Genomic DNA, 17839 nt, shown 5'->3' with positions numbered 1-17839 from the left:
CATAATGAGCATGATAACATGAATAATACATGTTTTTGCTTGTTAATCAATCTGAATCAATAGTTGGAGGGCAGAGCATGAACCGCTTACTATAGATAATCTTTTATCTATATCTTAAGATGATTTAAACACAATTACAAAAGATCTTCAATCCAAAAATTTGTCAGATTTTATTTTATTCCTTTATTTTTAAAACAACTCAAGTATCAAATTAGCGGATGAAGTGTGTCAGTGGCTTCACCTCATGGAGTCAGAAGAAAGTAAATCCAGATGTTTCTGTGTGAAACTGAGTGAAAACTAAATCAGAATTTTCATTTCATGTCTGAAACCAGCCGGACACTCAACTCAGTGTGAAACTGAGCAAAAACAAAATTCATGATGATTTTTTATTTTTTTTTTTTTCTTATCTTATGTTATATATTTTTCTTCTGTGAAACAGAGTGAAAAATAAATTCAAGATTTTTTTTCACTAGTGGAACTGAGTGAATATTTTTTTTTGTCTTTGCCTTGTGTGAAACCAATTGAAAACAAAATTAGACAACACAAATTTTTTAAAAGAAAAAAAAAAAATCCAGAAATGTTTTTTCCTGTTTTGGCTGCAAGAATGTTTTTGTATTGTTGAAACCAAACAATCATCATTGTTTCTGTTTCAGAATTCCTCTCTTGTAATTGAATTTGTTTCCTTGTGCGAAACCAAAAGAAATTAGAATTAAAATCAGACTTTTCTTTTTTCATTTGGGAACTCAAGGAGGAAAAATCTACTGATTCTTTCTTTCCCTCTTTTTCTTGTTTCACACTAGAAGAAAAAATTCCCTGAACTTTTCTTTTCATTCGTTTCACACATGAGAAAACCAAGAAAATAAACATTCAGACTGATTTTTTTTTTTCCATTAGTGAAACCAACAAATGTCTCTTCTTATTTTTCAGAAAAAAATATTCAGAACAAATAAATACAGGACATTTTTTTCACACGTGAAAATGAATTTAAATTTGTTTGTTTGTTTGTTTGTTTGTTTTGCCTCGTGTGAAACTGATTGAAAAAAAACATTGGAATTTTTGTCTGAAACATTGAGCTATTTCTTCCTGATTTTTTTGTTTCAACCAAGCAATCCCCCCCCCCCAAAAAAAAAAATCAAGACATTTTTCTTTCATTTGTGAAACCAAGTGGAAGAAAAAAGAACAATATTCAAGGTGATTTTGTTTTTGTTTTGTGCGTTGTGTGAAATCAAACACATTTTTAATTTGGAATTATTTTTTTCTTGTGTTTGAATTTGTTCTGTGTGAAACTAAACAAAAACATTAATAAATAAAAAATCAGGATGATTTCTTTCAACCAAATAAGAAGCAGGATGTGATGGATTGTGCTGCCTCACTGTGTTTTCTTGAACTGTGACTTTTGACAAAGATCTCATCTGTCCAGGAGAAAGAAAACAACCCGACAGGACACAGAAACACCAGCAGAGGGCGACATGGACCAGCAGGAGGGCTCAGCTCGGTCCAACAGTCTTCATCACAGAGGAACCAAGTCCAGAGTCGGTCTGTCTGACACAATGTGGACTTATACTCCTCTGGCTTCAGTTTAATGTTTAAGCCAAAGACTAAATTAACCTGAGCTTTATGGTTCAGGTGTGTCTCACTGCAGCGAGCCAGACTTTCAGTTTCATTATGACACAGATACCAACAAGTACAGACCAGGACAGACCAGTACAGACCATGACAGACCAGTACAGACCAGGACAGACCAGGACAGACCAGCTACCCTCCAGTGAGGCATCAGTACTGGACCAGTTACTCAGAGACGTGTTGTTAAAATCCTGTCACTCTCCAAACAGCCACATATTAATTTACTCACATGACTTTGTAAGAATCTGTTTTCAATCAGACATTAAAAAAAATAGTTTTGTATATTTTCTGTATTTTGACCGTGAATCATAAAAGTTTATAAAATTAAAGTTTATAAAATAAATAAAACACAAAAACAAGTAAGGGGTTTAAGACTTTTTCTAGACACTAATCTGAGCTCTGTGGGCGTCTTTAAAGAAACGAACAACAACTAAGGCTCAGGACGGAGACGATCTGGCTGAGAGACGATCAGGTGCGTCCTGGGAGACTGAATGGTCCCTTCACAGGTGAAGAGTCCACTCACACCTGATGTCTCCACGTCCTTCTTGTGATTTCAGAACTGCTCTCACTTCCCCACACTTATGCAAATTTATGTACACACACGCACACAAGAGGAACTGATACGTTTATTACACAAAGATAAATATTTATTCATGTAACACTGCTGTTGGAATTTGAGGAGACTAAAGAATAAAAATGAGTTAAACCAACTGCTGAAAGCAGAAACTAACCTGATGAGTAAAATCAGTGGCTGTGACACCAGGGTTTGGTATAAGAAGTGATTTATTTCATCTTGATGATCCATTAATGTCCACTAAGATGGGAGCAGTAGACATGAGAGTTGTGGAGACGTACACTTACATCACTGCTTCCACTCACTTCACCAGCACAAAGCTTCACAATATGTTTATATACAGTTTCAGTTTCCACAGACGTTACAACAGATGCTGAATGTTGAGGCGACGCAGACCCAAAAGCTCTGCAACAAGAATCAAACCTCAGGAACTTAAATCATGTTTGTCTTCTTGACCCTCTCCCATCATATTCTACACTTTCTGCCTCAAAACATCCCGAACATCATCGTCACACGGCACATTAAAAAAAAAAAAAAAGCCATTTGTATGTGTTGTTATAGAGCAGATGGAAGTGACGACAGCTGTTTCATAATCTGTACAAGTCCACAGCGAGGCAGCCGTCTCCATCTCCTCGCTGCTTCTGTTCACAACAGAACATTTTCTCTCCGTCTTTATTGAAGTGAAGTCACAAAATGAAGATTGTAATGAACATGGAAGGTAAAACTTAGAGGGAGTTCTGCTGTGACGATCTAGTTTCTCCTTCAAAAGCATAAAAACAAACATGACAGATGAACGCTGGAGGACGTTTAGAGCCACTGTAAAAAAAAAACATTATATTCTCAATTCTCTTCACAAATCCTTTTCTCAGAATTCAGACTTTTTTTCCTTAAAGTTCTGAGGGGACACAAGAGTCGGACAGAAGTCAAGAAATGTTCTTACAGTGGCCGTTAATCGTCCTCCGTGATTTGTACATTTAAGTGAAGAAACACAAAGAAAATATCTTTGATAGAAAAACAAAATATAACCAATATGGCACCAAGATTCTATAAGAATCATAAATGGAATGAAAATGTTTTCTGCATTAAAATTAATACAAGCTTCAGAGACGCACACAAAACTTTCCTTTAATAACAGTGAAAAAACGTTGGATTAAATCTGGTTCTTTGGTGATACGATGAAGACCAGAACCAGAAGAACAGAAATAAATTCCTAACTACTTCCTTCGTTTAAGTTTTGGACTCAGAACTATTCAAGTATGGAACCGGATGAGATCCGATGCGGAGACGCCTGAACACATCTGGGATGGATCGTTCCTGTTCAGGTCAAACTACCCTGTTAAAAGTTTAAAGTCTTTCAGAGACGTTTCAGCAAAATGTTAAACAGCACAACTATTTTAAAAATTACTGCGTTAGTAGGTAACAAAAGATGAAGGCGAGTCGGGTTCAGATCCAGATCTCCTGGAAGAACAAACGTCTGGATTCTGCTCTGACCCGGAGCGTTCACTGGCGGGAGGACAGCTCAGAGATGACTTTTTAACTTCTGGGATTAAAATGTAGATTTTTCTTCTACTCAACAGAATATATAACAAAGCTCTGGTGGTTTTAATTCCTACATATTAATTCTTTAACTGGCAGTGACCTGCACTGCCTGAGCTGCTGCTGAATAAAACCTTCCTGGAGGATCGACTGCAGGACTGCAGGATCAGACGGTGTCAGGGTTCCTTTTTATCTACCAGATGCCACTCAGCGGTGCTTTGAGGAGAGTCAGATATTTGAAAGTTTTTAACATTAAAAAACTGCATATTTGGGGAAACTTAAACAGGCCACTCCATAAAATTGCGTAAACATAATCATATGTATAAATATATTTTTAGTTGTTAGGCCGACTCACTAAATATTTGTTCTTGCCCTAAAGGATTTTATTGCAGCCCAGATATAAAATACTGGAATTTAATAGATGCCAAGATTCGTAAATGTATTTTTTCTAATAATTTAATTTCGTAAAATATGTGATTTGCGGTGGAAGTTATATATTGTTGCTTCAAACGTGGACTTTAATCTTATTTCTTCTCGCAGCAGCACTTTGAAAACGTTTTAATTTATTTTAGATCTGCTGTAATCGATTGTCCTCCTCAGCCACCGTAGCGCTGCGAGCAGGTGGGTGAGGTTTGGCCGACAGCTGGAGCGTTCCAGAGCCAGTGAGCAGAGCGAGTCATGACAACAAAAACTTAAATTCCAGATCGTCGCGTGATTCACAGACTTCAGATACTTCCAGGAAGTTCGAAGTGGGCAGTTTGACTGCGTGAATACTGAGAGAGAGAAGTACGATGTCTGGCAATTCGCAGTTTTCACATGATTTATCAATTGACTGATCTACAGGACGAGAGGCTCCAGGACCATCAATAAAATAAAACAGGTCAGATGGAGTAAACAGAGATGACGAGACTCGCTCTACTCGAGGGCTCTGGTACCTTCATGTCACGTCCACTGTTTGAGTCAATCAAGCGCTCTGAGATCATTTTATTTGACTTAGTCCGCTAATATTAAATTACTGCTAATTAGCACCTTTAAGCTACTTATGTTAACTCAAAAAAGCAACATGACAGTAAAACATCAACAGACTGCGACACAGATGAATCCTCTCAGCCACAGAGTGATGGCACATTACAGTGACGACTGCAGGCTTCAAACAGTGGCTGTCGGAGACGAGGGGACAGAAATGTACAACATATTCAAATCAGCGCTGACAGTACTTCCTGGTTGGCAGCAAATTCAGGTCAGATGAGGATGTACATCCTCTCCTCGTTTCACAGTGACAGCTGGAGAAAAGGCACGCCGCACATTTTCCGCACCTTCCTGAACATCATTCCCTTCACGATCCTCCAACAAACGTCTTTCGGCGTGCGAGCCTTCAGACGCACATGTCTACGATGCCCTCGTCTGTGATCAGAGGTTGACTCTTGAGCCCTGGAGCCATGTCCTTCATCTTCACCTGCTCCAAGTCACCCTGCCAGGAGTTCTCGACCATCCCGGAGGAGGACTGAGTGCTGCTGGGCTGCCGCAGGCCGGAGCTGCCTCCTGTGGAGTAAACGCCAGAGTCTGCGCTGCCGCTGCTGTCCTGACGGCTGTGTCTGCCACTTGAGACATGAAGGAGAGGGTACCTTCAGTCAGTTACACTGATAAAATAATACTAAAGTTCTTATTAAATGCTGTAGGGAACATAAGTCTACCTGCTGTCCGGCTCCGGGCCTGATGTGGGTGACGGCAGGGCCTCGGGGGGAGGGTTGTGGATCTCCAGGACCGGTTCTGGACAGATGATCACCTTGTCACACAACAGCTCTGACTCTGAGTCCGGGGTGAGGAGGCGAGGAATGTCGGAGCCAGGAGAATCACAGAGGTACTGGAGGAAGAGGAGAGAGACCGAGTCATTCGTCTGCCAACAATCAAAGGTGAACTGTGAATCTGAAGCGTGCTGCGGCTTCGTACCGTCTTGAAGATTGGTGGCAGCTGGTTGGAGGGGCAGAAAGTGGACTTGATGGTCTTGTAGGTCCTGTAGAAGCCGAAGACAGCGACCAGCACCAAGATGAAGCAGACCAGCAGGGAGGCCAGGAAGTACAGAAGGATCTGCCACCACGGTATCGCACCTGTTAGAGTGTGAACACAAAGACAGACAGGTGAGATCAGAACTGAGCTGCAAGTTGTATTCATCATCTTCATGCACTCACACAGGAAAACATCTCACACTGACACCTTTAGCCTTTGGGGGGTCAGTTGATGTGTCTTGGCCAAAAAGCTGCAGCTTACTCTTCATTTTACCAGCAGCAGAGGAAGACTCGAGACCGACTGTCATAAATAAGCAGCCACTCTTCATCTTCATGTCAGTGAAGCTCAGTGAAAAAACCCTACCTTTTATTTCTTTAGTGTCATTTTAAGAGCCCCTTTTCCAATGAATGCTATGGTACAGATAAATTCATCTGAAGGTTTTTGTGAAATATTTAGTTGTGGAGGTGAAACAAAGATCTCCTGATGCTTCAGACATCTACAACTCAAGTACCTTGCTGAGGTTCACTCACACTACATGAATAACTGCACTGTAAAATGTTTTTTTCTTTCGGCCTCACGTCTCTTTTCCTGCCATGCTACGCACCATGTGTGGTGTCTGCCTCTGCACGTGTCTGCCTGCTGCTCGCCCACACTCAGTCTACTGACTGAAGGGAAAACACGGAGCCCACCAAACGTTTGTTTTTGGTTCTGCCAGGTGGAAAGTTGACAGCTTCAACCGCCACCCGTGTGTCACGTCTCTGAGACAGAATTTATGACTCTGATGTCTCGATCTTTGATCCTCTTGAATGTCACATGCATTATATATTCTGATCTCAGCGTCAGTACTCTTGAATTGGTGACAGTTGCAGATATTTTCAAAATAAAACAGTGACCTCATCAGCAGACATTTGAAAACAAGATCACATCAATATGATCGTAGTTGACACTTTAAAACTCTGGCCGACACTTTGACCCCTTCGGGCGTGTACACTGTGTTACCTTCAGTCTCCATGCACTGTGGGGAGGTGAAGCTGCTGCTCTTGTTGTAAAAGTCAGAGCGAGACTGGACGATCACACAGTACAGAGTCCAGGGCTTCAGGTGGGGCAGCGTCACCAGGTTAGCACTGCTGCTCACCATCTGGGCTTCTGAATCCTGAAGGACACAGAGGAGATTTAAAAAGTGGGACGTGTGAAAATGATTGAAGTGTTGATGAACCTAAATGCTTTTTATGTAACTGTTGGGCACAGAGGTATGCACTCTACTGAGTGCCACCCTCGCTGTGAATACATTGCTACGTCTCTGTAAAGGACAGTATTGTGTCTGAATGGTCTGAGTGCTCTATAAATAAACACACCTGAATGAGGAAACGAGCAGGGCTGGATGAGCCTTCACTGAGACTTTTTCCTTTTAGAATATTTTCAGTATTAATCTCTCTGCAGCACGTGACTCATTCTCCAAACCATTTGTTATTATTACTGTTTTTCTTTTCAATCTTTTGTGTGTTCTGGCCTTCATCCAAATCAGCTGCACACTCGTCAGATGTGCGTCAGCTCTGTGGCCCTCGTCAAACCTGTTTGAAGATGTTCCTGCACTTTTATAGTGAAGCAGCTGGCAGGAAATCATGCCGATTTCTCGCGTGACATTAAGCACTTTGTCGCACAGACAGGAAACTGCTCTGCTCGGAGTTTAGGGCACTGATCAAAACCACTAAACCAACAACGTGCGCGACAGAAACAGACACCAGGTGCTCTGCTGCTGCACGCTCAGAGGTGTCACCAGGTGTTTTTAAGGACTGAAGACAAAGTGGGAAGTGTGAAGAGGAGAAACTGCTTTCTCTTCTGTAAACTGTGACAATCTGTCCTGCTGTTTTTAAAGAAGTATCTGCAGAGGAGGCATCACTTAACAAAAGGCATCTATTACAAACAGCAGGTATGACAGCTCTACCTGTGGGTCTGTAGAGTCTTCCCAGTAGACGATGTGGTAGTACAGTTTGTCCACTTTCTCCCTCATGGAGCTGTTGTTTCTGGTCAAAGGGTCGGAGATGTTGACATCCAGGTCGCCTCCTGCAACTGCAAGAGTCACATTCCTCGGAGGGCCCAAAGCAGCTGGTGGGAGATATTAGAGAAGATATCAGATCCAACAAACAGATTCAGGGTTGTTTCCTTCTCTCCCTTTATTTTAAGCTTCAGTAGCAACAATCTTATCTGACACATGTTGCTCCAATGCACTCACTTATTTCCTGTGTTTTGTGGAGACTGAACACAGTAAACAAGTTATCTCAGAGATCTCAGTTGTGTGATGTGAGCAGCTGGATGTTTATCTAAGAATCACCACAGATTCTGACTGTTTACTTCTACATTTCCTTGATCGTGAAACTCAACTTTGCGGTTTAGATGGTTGAGAAATATTCCCGGTATTGTTTTTCTCACAGCTCCGTCTGCATCACTTTGTGGTTGTTTGCTCTGTTGTTCAGCTCTCTTCCATCACTCTGTCTCTCTGTCTTGATGGTTTGTGGTGAACTAGATGCCGCATCAGCTCGTGCATGAAATATCTTTTCCTATAATCTTATCGAATCTCCACTCGTCTTCATCTCATCTCATTCCTCTCTCTCTCTCTCCTGCTCACCTTCTTTATCAGGGCAGAATTCCTTCTGCACCCAGTCCGAGTGATTCCCGTTCAGGTTGGCTCGTACACGAAGCACGTAGATGCCCAGGTAGTGCAGGTCGAACTCTGTGAGGTCACATGACCTGTTTGGCTTCTCTTCACACGCCATGGACCAGGTCGGTCTCTTCTTATTTGAGGGCTTCAGCCTGTACCTCCTGGAGGGGAGAGGCAGAAGGAAAAAATACTGATGGGAACGCATTTGATAAGGCAGCTGCAGAGAAGCACAGTCAACTGTTAATAAATGCATAATGAAGAATGAAACAATAGTAACAGAGCAACAGCAAAACCTGTGGTAAAAGTTAAATAAAGACATTCATGTGTTTGTAATCTATAACCTGGTTACTCCCAGATACTGGGTCACATTTTACTTTGGTCACCAAATAAATTTGCAGAATTTCATTCATAGGCTTTTATTTAAGATTCATCTACTGTCAACATTTGAGCCACATGAGGGGAGTTTGCTGGTAAACACGGTGCTTACAGAAGAATTTCAACGCTGCAAACACGACGCTTCGCAACAGAAACACTTAAATATGATTTGAAATTGGTGCTACATGCCCAGAGAAAACAGGGCTGTGATATTTAACCACTCCACATAAACAGAACTGTTAACATGGGATGTTTTAAAGCTGCATTGTACAATTTCTGGAGCTTCTTCATTCTGAAACGTTGCACATGAGAAACGTCACACTGCAGTTTCCCAGCACTTCATTTTGTCATGCTCAGCTCGCCAAGTATGAGGAACTGCAGGTAACAAGTCAACTATTATCTCCTCGATTCCAGTAAAGACTTGAATTACATATTCACTGGGAACAAATGTCAACAGAGTTCAGAAGTTTTGTTTCTCAGCAGACTGAACTGGACTGATGAGTTTACAGCAGCACATCTGTCTCTGTGAGGCTGTGATGGTCTTTATGAAGAAAAAAGAAAGAAGTTGAGATCTTTAGCAGTCATGGTGAAGTAAATGTGAAGTGCACAGAGAGTGTTGTCGGTAGGGACTGAAGTAGGCTCCTCCTCTGGCGCTGTGTCCAGGTTTTAATGTAACATCCTTGTTCTGGACTGGGAGCCTGGAGCCACGGGGATGTGTTGGTGTTTGTATCGCTGGTACAGGGGCACTTTGGACCAGGACAAGCCAGTTCACCTGGTCAGTGAGTGAGCACGCACAACACCAGAGCCTGGAGCCAGTTCATCATTTCTGTTCTAAATTCCACTGCCAAAATGTCTGCTGTGAAAAGCATGAATGTCTGAATCTGATTTCATTACTTTTTTCGACTCTGGACTGGAGCGGTGGAGAACGACTGACCTCCTGCAGCATCACGCATGTTGCAAGAAGTTAAACCAGGCGACTCATCAACAACCTAATTGTTGATCCAAAGTGAAGCTAGAGGAGCTTTACAGATTCAAACGCGAGTTAAACTGACTGTTTTCCCTCATGTATGATGTTGGTATGTGTGAGTGAGACTCACGCGATGTATTGTGTGGTGAAGGTGACACTGTGACCCTCTGCAGCGCTCTGGTCCCAGTCCCAGGTCAGGACGTAGTTTGTGTTTACAGTCACCATGGCCAAGTTGTGTGGTGCAGCCACCCCTGCTCCAGCTGAAACAAAACCAGAGGAAAACCACATGACGACACATTTCACATCAACATTTATTCGCTCAATATACTCAGTGTTTTATCCTATAGGACAAGGAAAAGCTCAATATTCTGACATTTGAGAAGCCATCTGTTGTATTTGGGTTGGACTAAATGAAAGGGAATGTCGTCTCTAGAGAATTAATGTCAACACTTCTTGCTACCAAATATTTTACAACATTTGTATTAAAAGTTAAACTATTAAAATGTCTATTACAGAAGAAAGAAAACAAAATAAGACACTTAAACTCAGAATTTTAACATTCATAAACTCACAAATATGTATATTGCCCGTAAGTGAATAAACCACCTTTTCCTCAGAGGAAACGCAGGTGGCAGGGTCCGCCACATATAAAAAAAAATAAATGTGAAACTCAGGTCAGGTTGTTGAGAAATAAAAAAGAAGAATCCTCCCTTAAGGATAAACCTGACTTCAGTCTATTTCACCAAAACCAACAACATGTTAACTCTGATACGCCCACTGACTCTTTCTGACGACAAATATCCTCAAAAAAAAAAACTTAAAAAACTTAAACACACAGTTTCCTTTTACAAAAGGCTCAACAGTTCTGAAGGTCTCAGCAAATGTTACTCAAATATGAGTAAATAATGTGTTTCAGTGGACTGTTAATTTCAGTCTGGTGGTCTCTAGAGGTTTTATGGTAGCAGAATAGAGTCTCTGGGATCCAAAACAAACGTGACACAATGGAGCTCAGTGGCTCAGAGGAAGAAGATATTTCAGGCACACAACAACAAAGGAAAAGGTTATTCAAACATATCACCAGACAAATTCTTCAACAACTTTGTAATTTCAAAGAAGGACGACAACATGTAAACTAGTGTTGTCACAATTCTAAAATGTATGATGTTGATACACTGAAAAAATGTCAGTATTGTAAAAAAAAAAAGAAAAAAAACCCAGAACACATCGAGGGCATGAAAATCCCTTCAGTTAAAGATAAAAGCTAAAAGGCTAAAACATCAACGAGGTCCAACTTCTTAGAAAGACTGCAGTAAACTCTGACGTATCAATCCTGCAGAAAAACAAGTACCAAAACCACATCAAATTTTACAATTCATACATGTTGAAGGATCAACAATTAATGCAGAGGCAGCATTTATGTCCATGTGAAACTTCATAACAAGAAGTGACAAGTCAGAAAACATTGGAAGAGACTGACGACAAACCTGCTGGCTCGAGAGAAACAGAAGCACGTGTCTAATCTTCAACATTTACAAGCATTTCACTCATTCAACTGTTTATTACACTATAAAGTAGCTGTAGGCAGATACAATTTATAGTGCAAGTGTTAATTATATCAATGTACAGTTTTTATAACATACTTTATATCAATACAACTGTGTTTTATCATATTATTGTATATTCATGCAGCAGCTCCAACAAATAATAACATGTAATAAAAACATTTATAGTGTGTTACAAATCAATCATTAAATGTTTGTTGCCTGAATATAAAAGTTAAATTATTTTGGAGACTTTTTAATGCAGTTTCAAAACTATAACAAAACTATAACTGTTGTGTTTGAACTGCTTCTTTGTCAACAAAAGTAAATGAAATATTCACGAGTATCTTCACGTTTGTTTGGAAACATTAATTAAAATGTTCTGCGTATGATGTCACGATCCTTTGATGCTCACAGTGTAGTGAGTGCAGCCAAAACCCAGAAGACAAACACAGAAAGAATAAATGATCAATGTGATTCAGATTAATGAGGTCAGTAAGGAAACCAAAAGAAGAACAAACACAGGAGCGTGTGTTCTTTTCTGTCTTGTGTAATATTTCACCAGTCGAGAACAACCAGGCCGAGAGTCAAGCACACAACAATGTGACCTCAAGAAAGAGGAACAAATCACAGAGAGAGAGAGAGAGAGAAAAAAAATCAGTGACTAATTTAGTCTCTTTAGACACAAACAGAACATGGTGCATTAATGCTGTAACACCTGTGGATTCAAAAAAGGGGGAAAACCGTGAAAAAACAGATGAAAGATGTTTCGATCGCACGCATGACTGAAAAAAAACCCAGTGAACAAACCCAGGAAACATTTGAAGGAAAAACTCTGGCAGTTTTGGGGCGGACTTGGTTCTGATCGGCACTTCCTGTGTGGGTTTCTGTGTGTGTGTGTGTGTGTGTGTGTGTGTCTCAGTTCGGCCTCCTGCGGACTCTGGCTGAACGACTTCCTCCCTGACTCAGTTCTTCACATTCCTTTACTTGTGCAACGATTTCTCTCTGTCCATTTCATACCAATTTCACAGCCACAGAGACATTTAGACTCCAAGTTAAATCAAACGCTGATGGTTTCATGACTCAAACCGTCCCAAAGACACAACGCAAAATTCAAGCCGAGTTGTCCATGTATGACTCAATGACATCACAACCCAATCTGAATTTTTGAGCCCTCTGACGACAGACGGAAAAACTCTGTTGACACTTTACTTAAACCATGTGTACGCACAAAGATGGAAACATGCAGACGCCTTCTTCTTGTCAGATTTATAGAGCTTCATGTCAACATGGTTCAGTTTATAAAACTTGATCACTGTGGATGTGGGTGCATAAGCTTCATTTCTACTACAAGAGCTCCCCTTCAACAACACTTTACACACTGATGCTTGAGGCCCAACGCCTCTCAAATTGCAGCGATGTGACCCAACAATCCTACTCTCAATTCTCGTGTCCAAACCACTTTATGAAGTAAAACAACTCCTTACAATTAATTTATTACATTTGCTCATGAAATATATTAGAATATAGAATTAGAATATTATATTATACTATATTATATATATTTTTATTTAATTCTTAACTTAAAAAGTAGTGATAGGCGCGCAGGTGGTCGAGTGGTTAGAGCGCACGCCATATGTCATATGCATGTCATATCCCCCTCTCTGGCACATGTTTCCTCTCTGTCTGCTGCCAATAAAGGTATCTATGCCAAATAAAAATAAAAAAAAAAAAAACTTAAGAAGGGGAAAAAAAAAAAGTTCTGATGATTATGTTTTAGGCAGTTTGTAGCCTTGTTGTGTGTTTTGTCAGGCCAGATGTTGACAGAAGCGCCAAAATGTCTAATTTAGTTTGTTCAAGTATCTCTGTGTTCATCTGTTCTTTCACCTCCTAATGTGAACTCCTCTGATTTTATATCAAACATAAAACATGGTTGGTTAGTTAGTTGGTTTGTATAAGTTGTATTGTTGGTTGGTTCATTTGTTTGCTGATTTGTTTGTTGGTTGGCTGGTTGGTCGGTCTGACCACGTTTTATGTTTGATACAACAAAATGAAAAACACTTGTCTTTGTAGCTGCTGACTTAACCTTCCGCCACCTACAGTTTATTTTTAACCTTTTCAAATCTTGATAATCAGGCTTATATTTCATATGTACACAAGGACACGTCACCAACATACAGATCATTTCCCTGTAATGGTTGTGACTAATAATAACTACAAAACAGGGGCAAAATTCACAGCGAGTTCTGGTTAATACTGAAGCTGAATTTGCGGAGTTCTTATAAACTCCTCCTCGGTAAAAAGTCTCCGGTGTACCTGCAGATACAGATACCAGCACCGAATGTCTCTGAACCTCGGGGTATGAAGGTGTGGCTCACCACAGAGAAACGGCATTAATGAGTCACACAGAGAAACATGGAGCCAGTCAAACTGAAAGTGAAACAGTGACTCAGATTAGGATAAATCAGGAGCTGCATGTGACTTTTGACTGCTCAATTTCATGACATTTATTTCGGTAAAGATCTTTAGAGTCGAGCATTATAAACAGTTTAATCACACTTAAACTCTGATAAGAAGACAAGTTCCTATTTTCCAAAACTTGCATTTGAAGCTGCACTTTAACACAGAAGGTGTAAGGGTAAGTTTTCCCAGAGATATTATTGATTCAAAGAGAGGATAGGCCACATCCACTCACGAAAGCGGAACATTAAATTAATTTGACAGCCATAATTCTTGGCTGCCTGACAGATGATTCAGTCTAGTTTGTTCCCAGCAATAATGCTTTGAGATGCTTGGGACTTGTTTCCACTCGTCATGGATTATTTCCTCTGTGACACCAATAAAACTTACTCAAGCCTTCAGAAACTCCTGCACGGGACTGAAACACTGTCATGGCCAACAAACTTTAAAAGACTCTCTAAACTGGCCTTACTCTCATCGAGCTCATACCTCCACTGAGGCCCCAACAGTCCCAGACACACTGCAGTGTCCTCACCCATAGATATCAGACACCAAAGTACACCAGATTTTTTGCATCAACATACATGAATTATTCCATGAGAACCCTGAAAAGAGGGGAAGGGAGGGCCTGGCTGACCAAAGTTACTACACGCTAACTGATGGAAGAAGCTGTTGTAGCCTGCGCTGCAAAAAAAAAAAAAAATCTTGATCCTCATATCTTGATCAAAACAGTGTATTAAACTGAGCCTTGTTAAGAACAACTTATACCAGTGGCACTTTAATGCATTTGACAATTAAGTCCTTAAATCCTACACAAAAAGCACCTGGAAATATTTAGTTTCAAACAGCATAACAGCAGAATAGTCTTCTATCTGCACACAGCCTCTTCAATATTGTTCATTTCTGCATCAGCTCAGGAAGAGATAAGAGCCAACTCCCAACAGATCCCTCTTCAAAACACACACAGATTATATCACTCCTACAGCTTTTTAACTCCAAGGTCAAGAGGAAGTGATCTCTTAAAAAAAAAAGAAAGGAGAAGACAGTCTCGAGTTAGTCATGACTGTATTACAGTGTACTGAAGACAGGAAGTAGAACAAGATAAAAATTATTTCCAAAGTAAAGAAATAAATCAGCCAGGAGAGCTTTCACAAAATCAAACTCACGTCCTAGTTCACTGACATTCACTCTACTTTGGACTGAACAGCCTTGTGTATTTGCTTTAACTGGGAAAGGATCTGAGCAAACAAACTTTCCCCTCATTTCCATAGAAGATGTCGGACCTCGGTGTCAGTCATGTGTTGATCTGTGGAAATGAGGAACAAACTCCAAGGCTAAAGCTGACGCTATTATTAGCTGACCACACGGCTGGTGGAAGCAGATATTCCACAGAAAATGGTTCCTGGAAGAAGAGAGCCGTCAGATAGAAGAGCAGCTGGACGCTCTAACAAAATGTAGCTTGGTGTGTTATTAATGAAGGGAATTGTGTTCTTATACTGACATTTCCACCTCGATGGCCATTTGTACACTGGAAGCGCAGCGATTGCTTGAGAGAAGAAAATGTCCAAATTCAGCTTGTTTTTCATATAAATGTGACTATTTTCTAGTTTCTTTGCTCTTCTGTGACAGTAAACTGAATTTCTGCAGGTTGTAGACAAACAGCAATATTTTATCAAGACATTTTTCAGCATTTTCTGACATCAAAAATGAAAATAAGTGTTAGTTGCATGCGTCAACCTGTATCCAGATACAACAACAAGATAGTTTCTCAGATGGACTGACAGCTGGCATCAATAATAACCCCGGGTATTTTTTTTTATTTCTATACTCAAGATGCAAATAAACACATGTATCACCTGCTGTACTGTGATCCATTCTGCATATGTCAGGCGCTAATTTGTGTGAACTCACAAAAGATTTTTGATAAACGGTGTGAGACAAACTCACAGATGGCTGGACAGACACATGCCAGGGAATAATTGTTGACGGCTGCAATCAAACATTTTAATTATCAATCAATCTGCCAGTGAGTCCAGCATGATATGGTAGAAAAAATATCATATTTTGAGTATTTTGACAGATACTGCGATGAAGTATAACAATTTATGATTCTATAATGATGTGGGTGCTCAATCAACACACTCCCACGGTATCTAAGAACCCTTACACTGGACTACACCGTCTAATATCAGACGGATCTGTGCTGTAGACTTTGCTTTTGTACCAGGCAGCAAAAATAAGACATAACAGGATGTGTTGAGTTTGTCTGACTTGACATCGTAAACACTGCGATGTGACTATTGCACACGCTCACACTGCAACATCAATGCTGAAAATGCTCACCACTATTTCTCAGAGCCCCAAGTGACAGTAAAGACTCGTCATTTACTGTCACGGATGACAAAGAAAAGAAGGAACTCCTCACATTTAAGATCATCGAGCTTACTGTAACTTCTGGGTACTTTCATGAGCAAACCACAGAGACTGCACTGTTTGAGTATATAAACAAGCCTTTACTCTTTGTTTTGACTTCATTATTCCATTTTCAACTTTAGTTTCAGTTTAAACATTGGATTGGATAGAGAGTGCAGGCTGGGGGTCTAATTGCACGGATCGGTACTTTCTGCTTCTCTGGGGACATCGGATAGAGCTGACTGCACGTCAGGCTTGTTGCCAGCGGCAACATGTTCAGTGCCTTTGAGAAAACCACAATGAAAGCAGAACAAGGTGTACCGGTACTCCTTCGACTGCGAAATATAATGGAGTGTATCTATGCAAGTCTGAATTTGCCTGAATAATGACTACTCTCCACCTAATAGGCAAATATAGTCCTTTCCATTAAACTACATTTGTCTGACAGGACAGCTTAATACCCAACCTTATGTCTCTAGTTGTGATGATGCTGTTGTACATACTGAGCAGACACTCCTCCTTGAACAAAATAAACTCTATAAAAAAACCTTCTTGCAAATGGAGGAAAGTGCAACGACACAATGCTGAGAACAGGCTGTTTTTCTGATACATACAGACACATGATTCCTACAGTAAAGCCAGGATCCACACATCTGCTGACAGTATATAATGCATCGCAGTGGACTAAAACAGCCAACAGCATATCAAAATCTGCTCAACATCTACAGCAGTAAAATGCATCATACACATTAATGCAGCAATGATAATATTAATATTATTTTCTCGCACAATAATAATAATAATAAATACGTTCATCTAATGCGGTGTAGTTGACTATCTTTACAGTTTGTATTGCTTATTTTCTTAAATAAACTAGACAGACTGTTGCTTTCATTCCTCCTGAGAGGAAACAGACAGTCCAAACACAGAAGGGGCTTTTCGCAGTCCTCAGCTGCAGCGAGGCAACATGAAGCAGTGACACTGTATTTGGCTGTGCGGCTAACAGTTAGCTAGCAGTAATAAACGCGTCTGACGCTTTATTTTCGTAGCTAATACGACAAAAACTTGCATCAGACAGCGTCTTCTTATAAAGACGGAAGTCTTCAGTGCGCTGGTAGAGAAAACAGTAAACGACGGATATGAAGCAGCTCGCTAGCACGAGCACAGTCAACCCCGTTCCCAAAACAAACCGTCGAACGTTAGCATGCTAACTTAGCTAGCAAAAAGAACTTACCGGCGCTGGTGTGGAGGCACAAGAGGAGAAGGCCGGTGAAAACAGCAGCAGACATGTTTGAGGTGGATGTTTCTTCGACGTGCGGACAGTTTTTCATGCGCTCATCGCCTGTGTCAAGAGCCGCTCGGCTGAACTCAGCTCGACTCGCCGCTCGGCTCCCCGACGACGTGAGTGACAGCTACAACACGCGAAGAAGAACCGAGATATCCGGTGGCGCTGTCAAAATAAAAGCCAGGTTCTCATTTTCTACTCGTCTGAATGAATGCAGATCCGGCACGCTGTGAAACGTGAATGCTGCCCTCCAGCGTCAATGTAAGATCAACTAGACTACAGAAACACATGAATAAATAAATCACTCACCCAGCCCGTGGTTTAAAATAGTTCATAACTCATAAGCATTTGATTGATTTCAACACTACTATACTACCACTAGTGTTTTTACAGCTACTGG

The 17839-nt window shown here is 40.6% G+C and overlaps 1 protein-coding gene across 1 annotated transcript; it reads right to left on the bottom strand.

Annotated features, from left to right (window-relative positions):
- Nucleotides 1-2388: 2388 nt before the first annotated feature.
- On the bottom strand, nt 2389-17602 carry il10rb (interleukin 10 receptor, beta). The gene is made up of 8 exons (XM_037110629.1): nt 17389-17602; nt 9872-10001; nt 8367-8560; nt 7686-7846; nt 6740-6893; nt 5684-5841; nt 5428-5597; nt 2389-5334 (listed from the first exon to the last, which is right to left on the bottom strand). Exons 1-8 carry the CDS (start codon nt 17483-17485, stop codon nt 5109-5111), a joined length of 1290 nt encoding a protein of 429 aa, XP_036966524.1. The 5' UTR covers nt 17486-17602; the 3' UTR covers nt 2389-5108.
- Between the last annotated feature and the right edge of the window lie 237 nt (nt 17603-17839).

The sequence above is a fragment of the Acanthopagrus latus genome, chromosome 9 (genome assembly GCF_904848185.1).
Source record: "Acanthopagrus latus isolate v.2019 chromosome 9, fAcaLat1.1, whole genome shotgun sequence".
Classification (NCBI taxonomy): Eukaryota; Metazoa; Chordata; class Actinopteri; order Spariformes; family Sparidae; genus Acanthopagrus; species Acanthopagrus latus.
The sequence above is the reverse complement of the archived record's forward strand: the minus strand, read 5'-3'. Positions and strand labels throughout refer to the sequence as shown.

Excerpts from the sequence above, each read along its gene's own strand:
- il10rb (XM_037110629.1), bottom strand. The coding sequence starts at position 17,485 with ATGAAAAACTGTCCGCACGTCGAAGAAACATCCACCTCAAACATGTCT. Across the intron at positions 10,002-17,388 it reads GTGCCTCCACACCAGCGCCG|CTGGAGCAGGGGTGGCTGCA; the intron begins GTAAGTTCTTTT and ends GTTTTGTTTCAG. Across the intron at positions 5,598-5,683 it reads TGCCACCAATCTTCAAGACG|TACCTCTGTGATTCTCCTGG; the intron begins GTACGAAGCCGC and ends CTCTTCCTCCAG.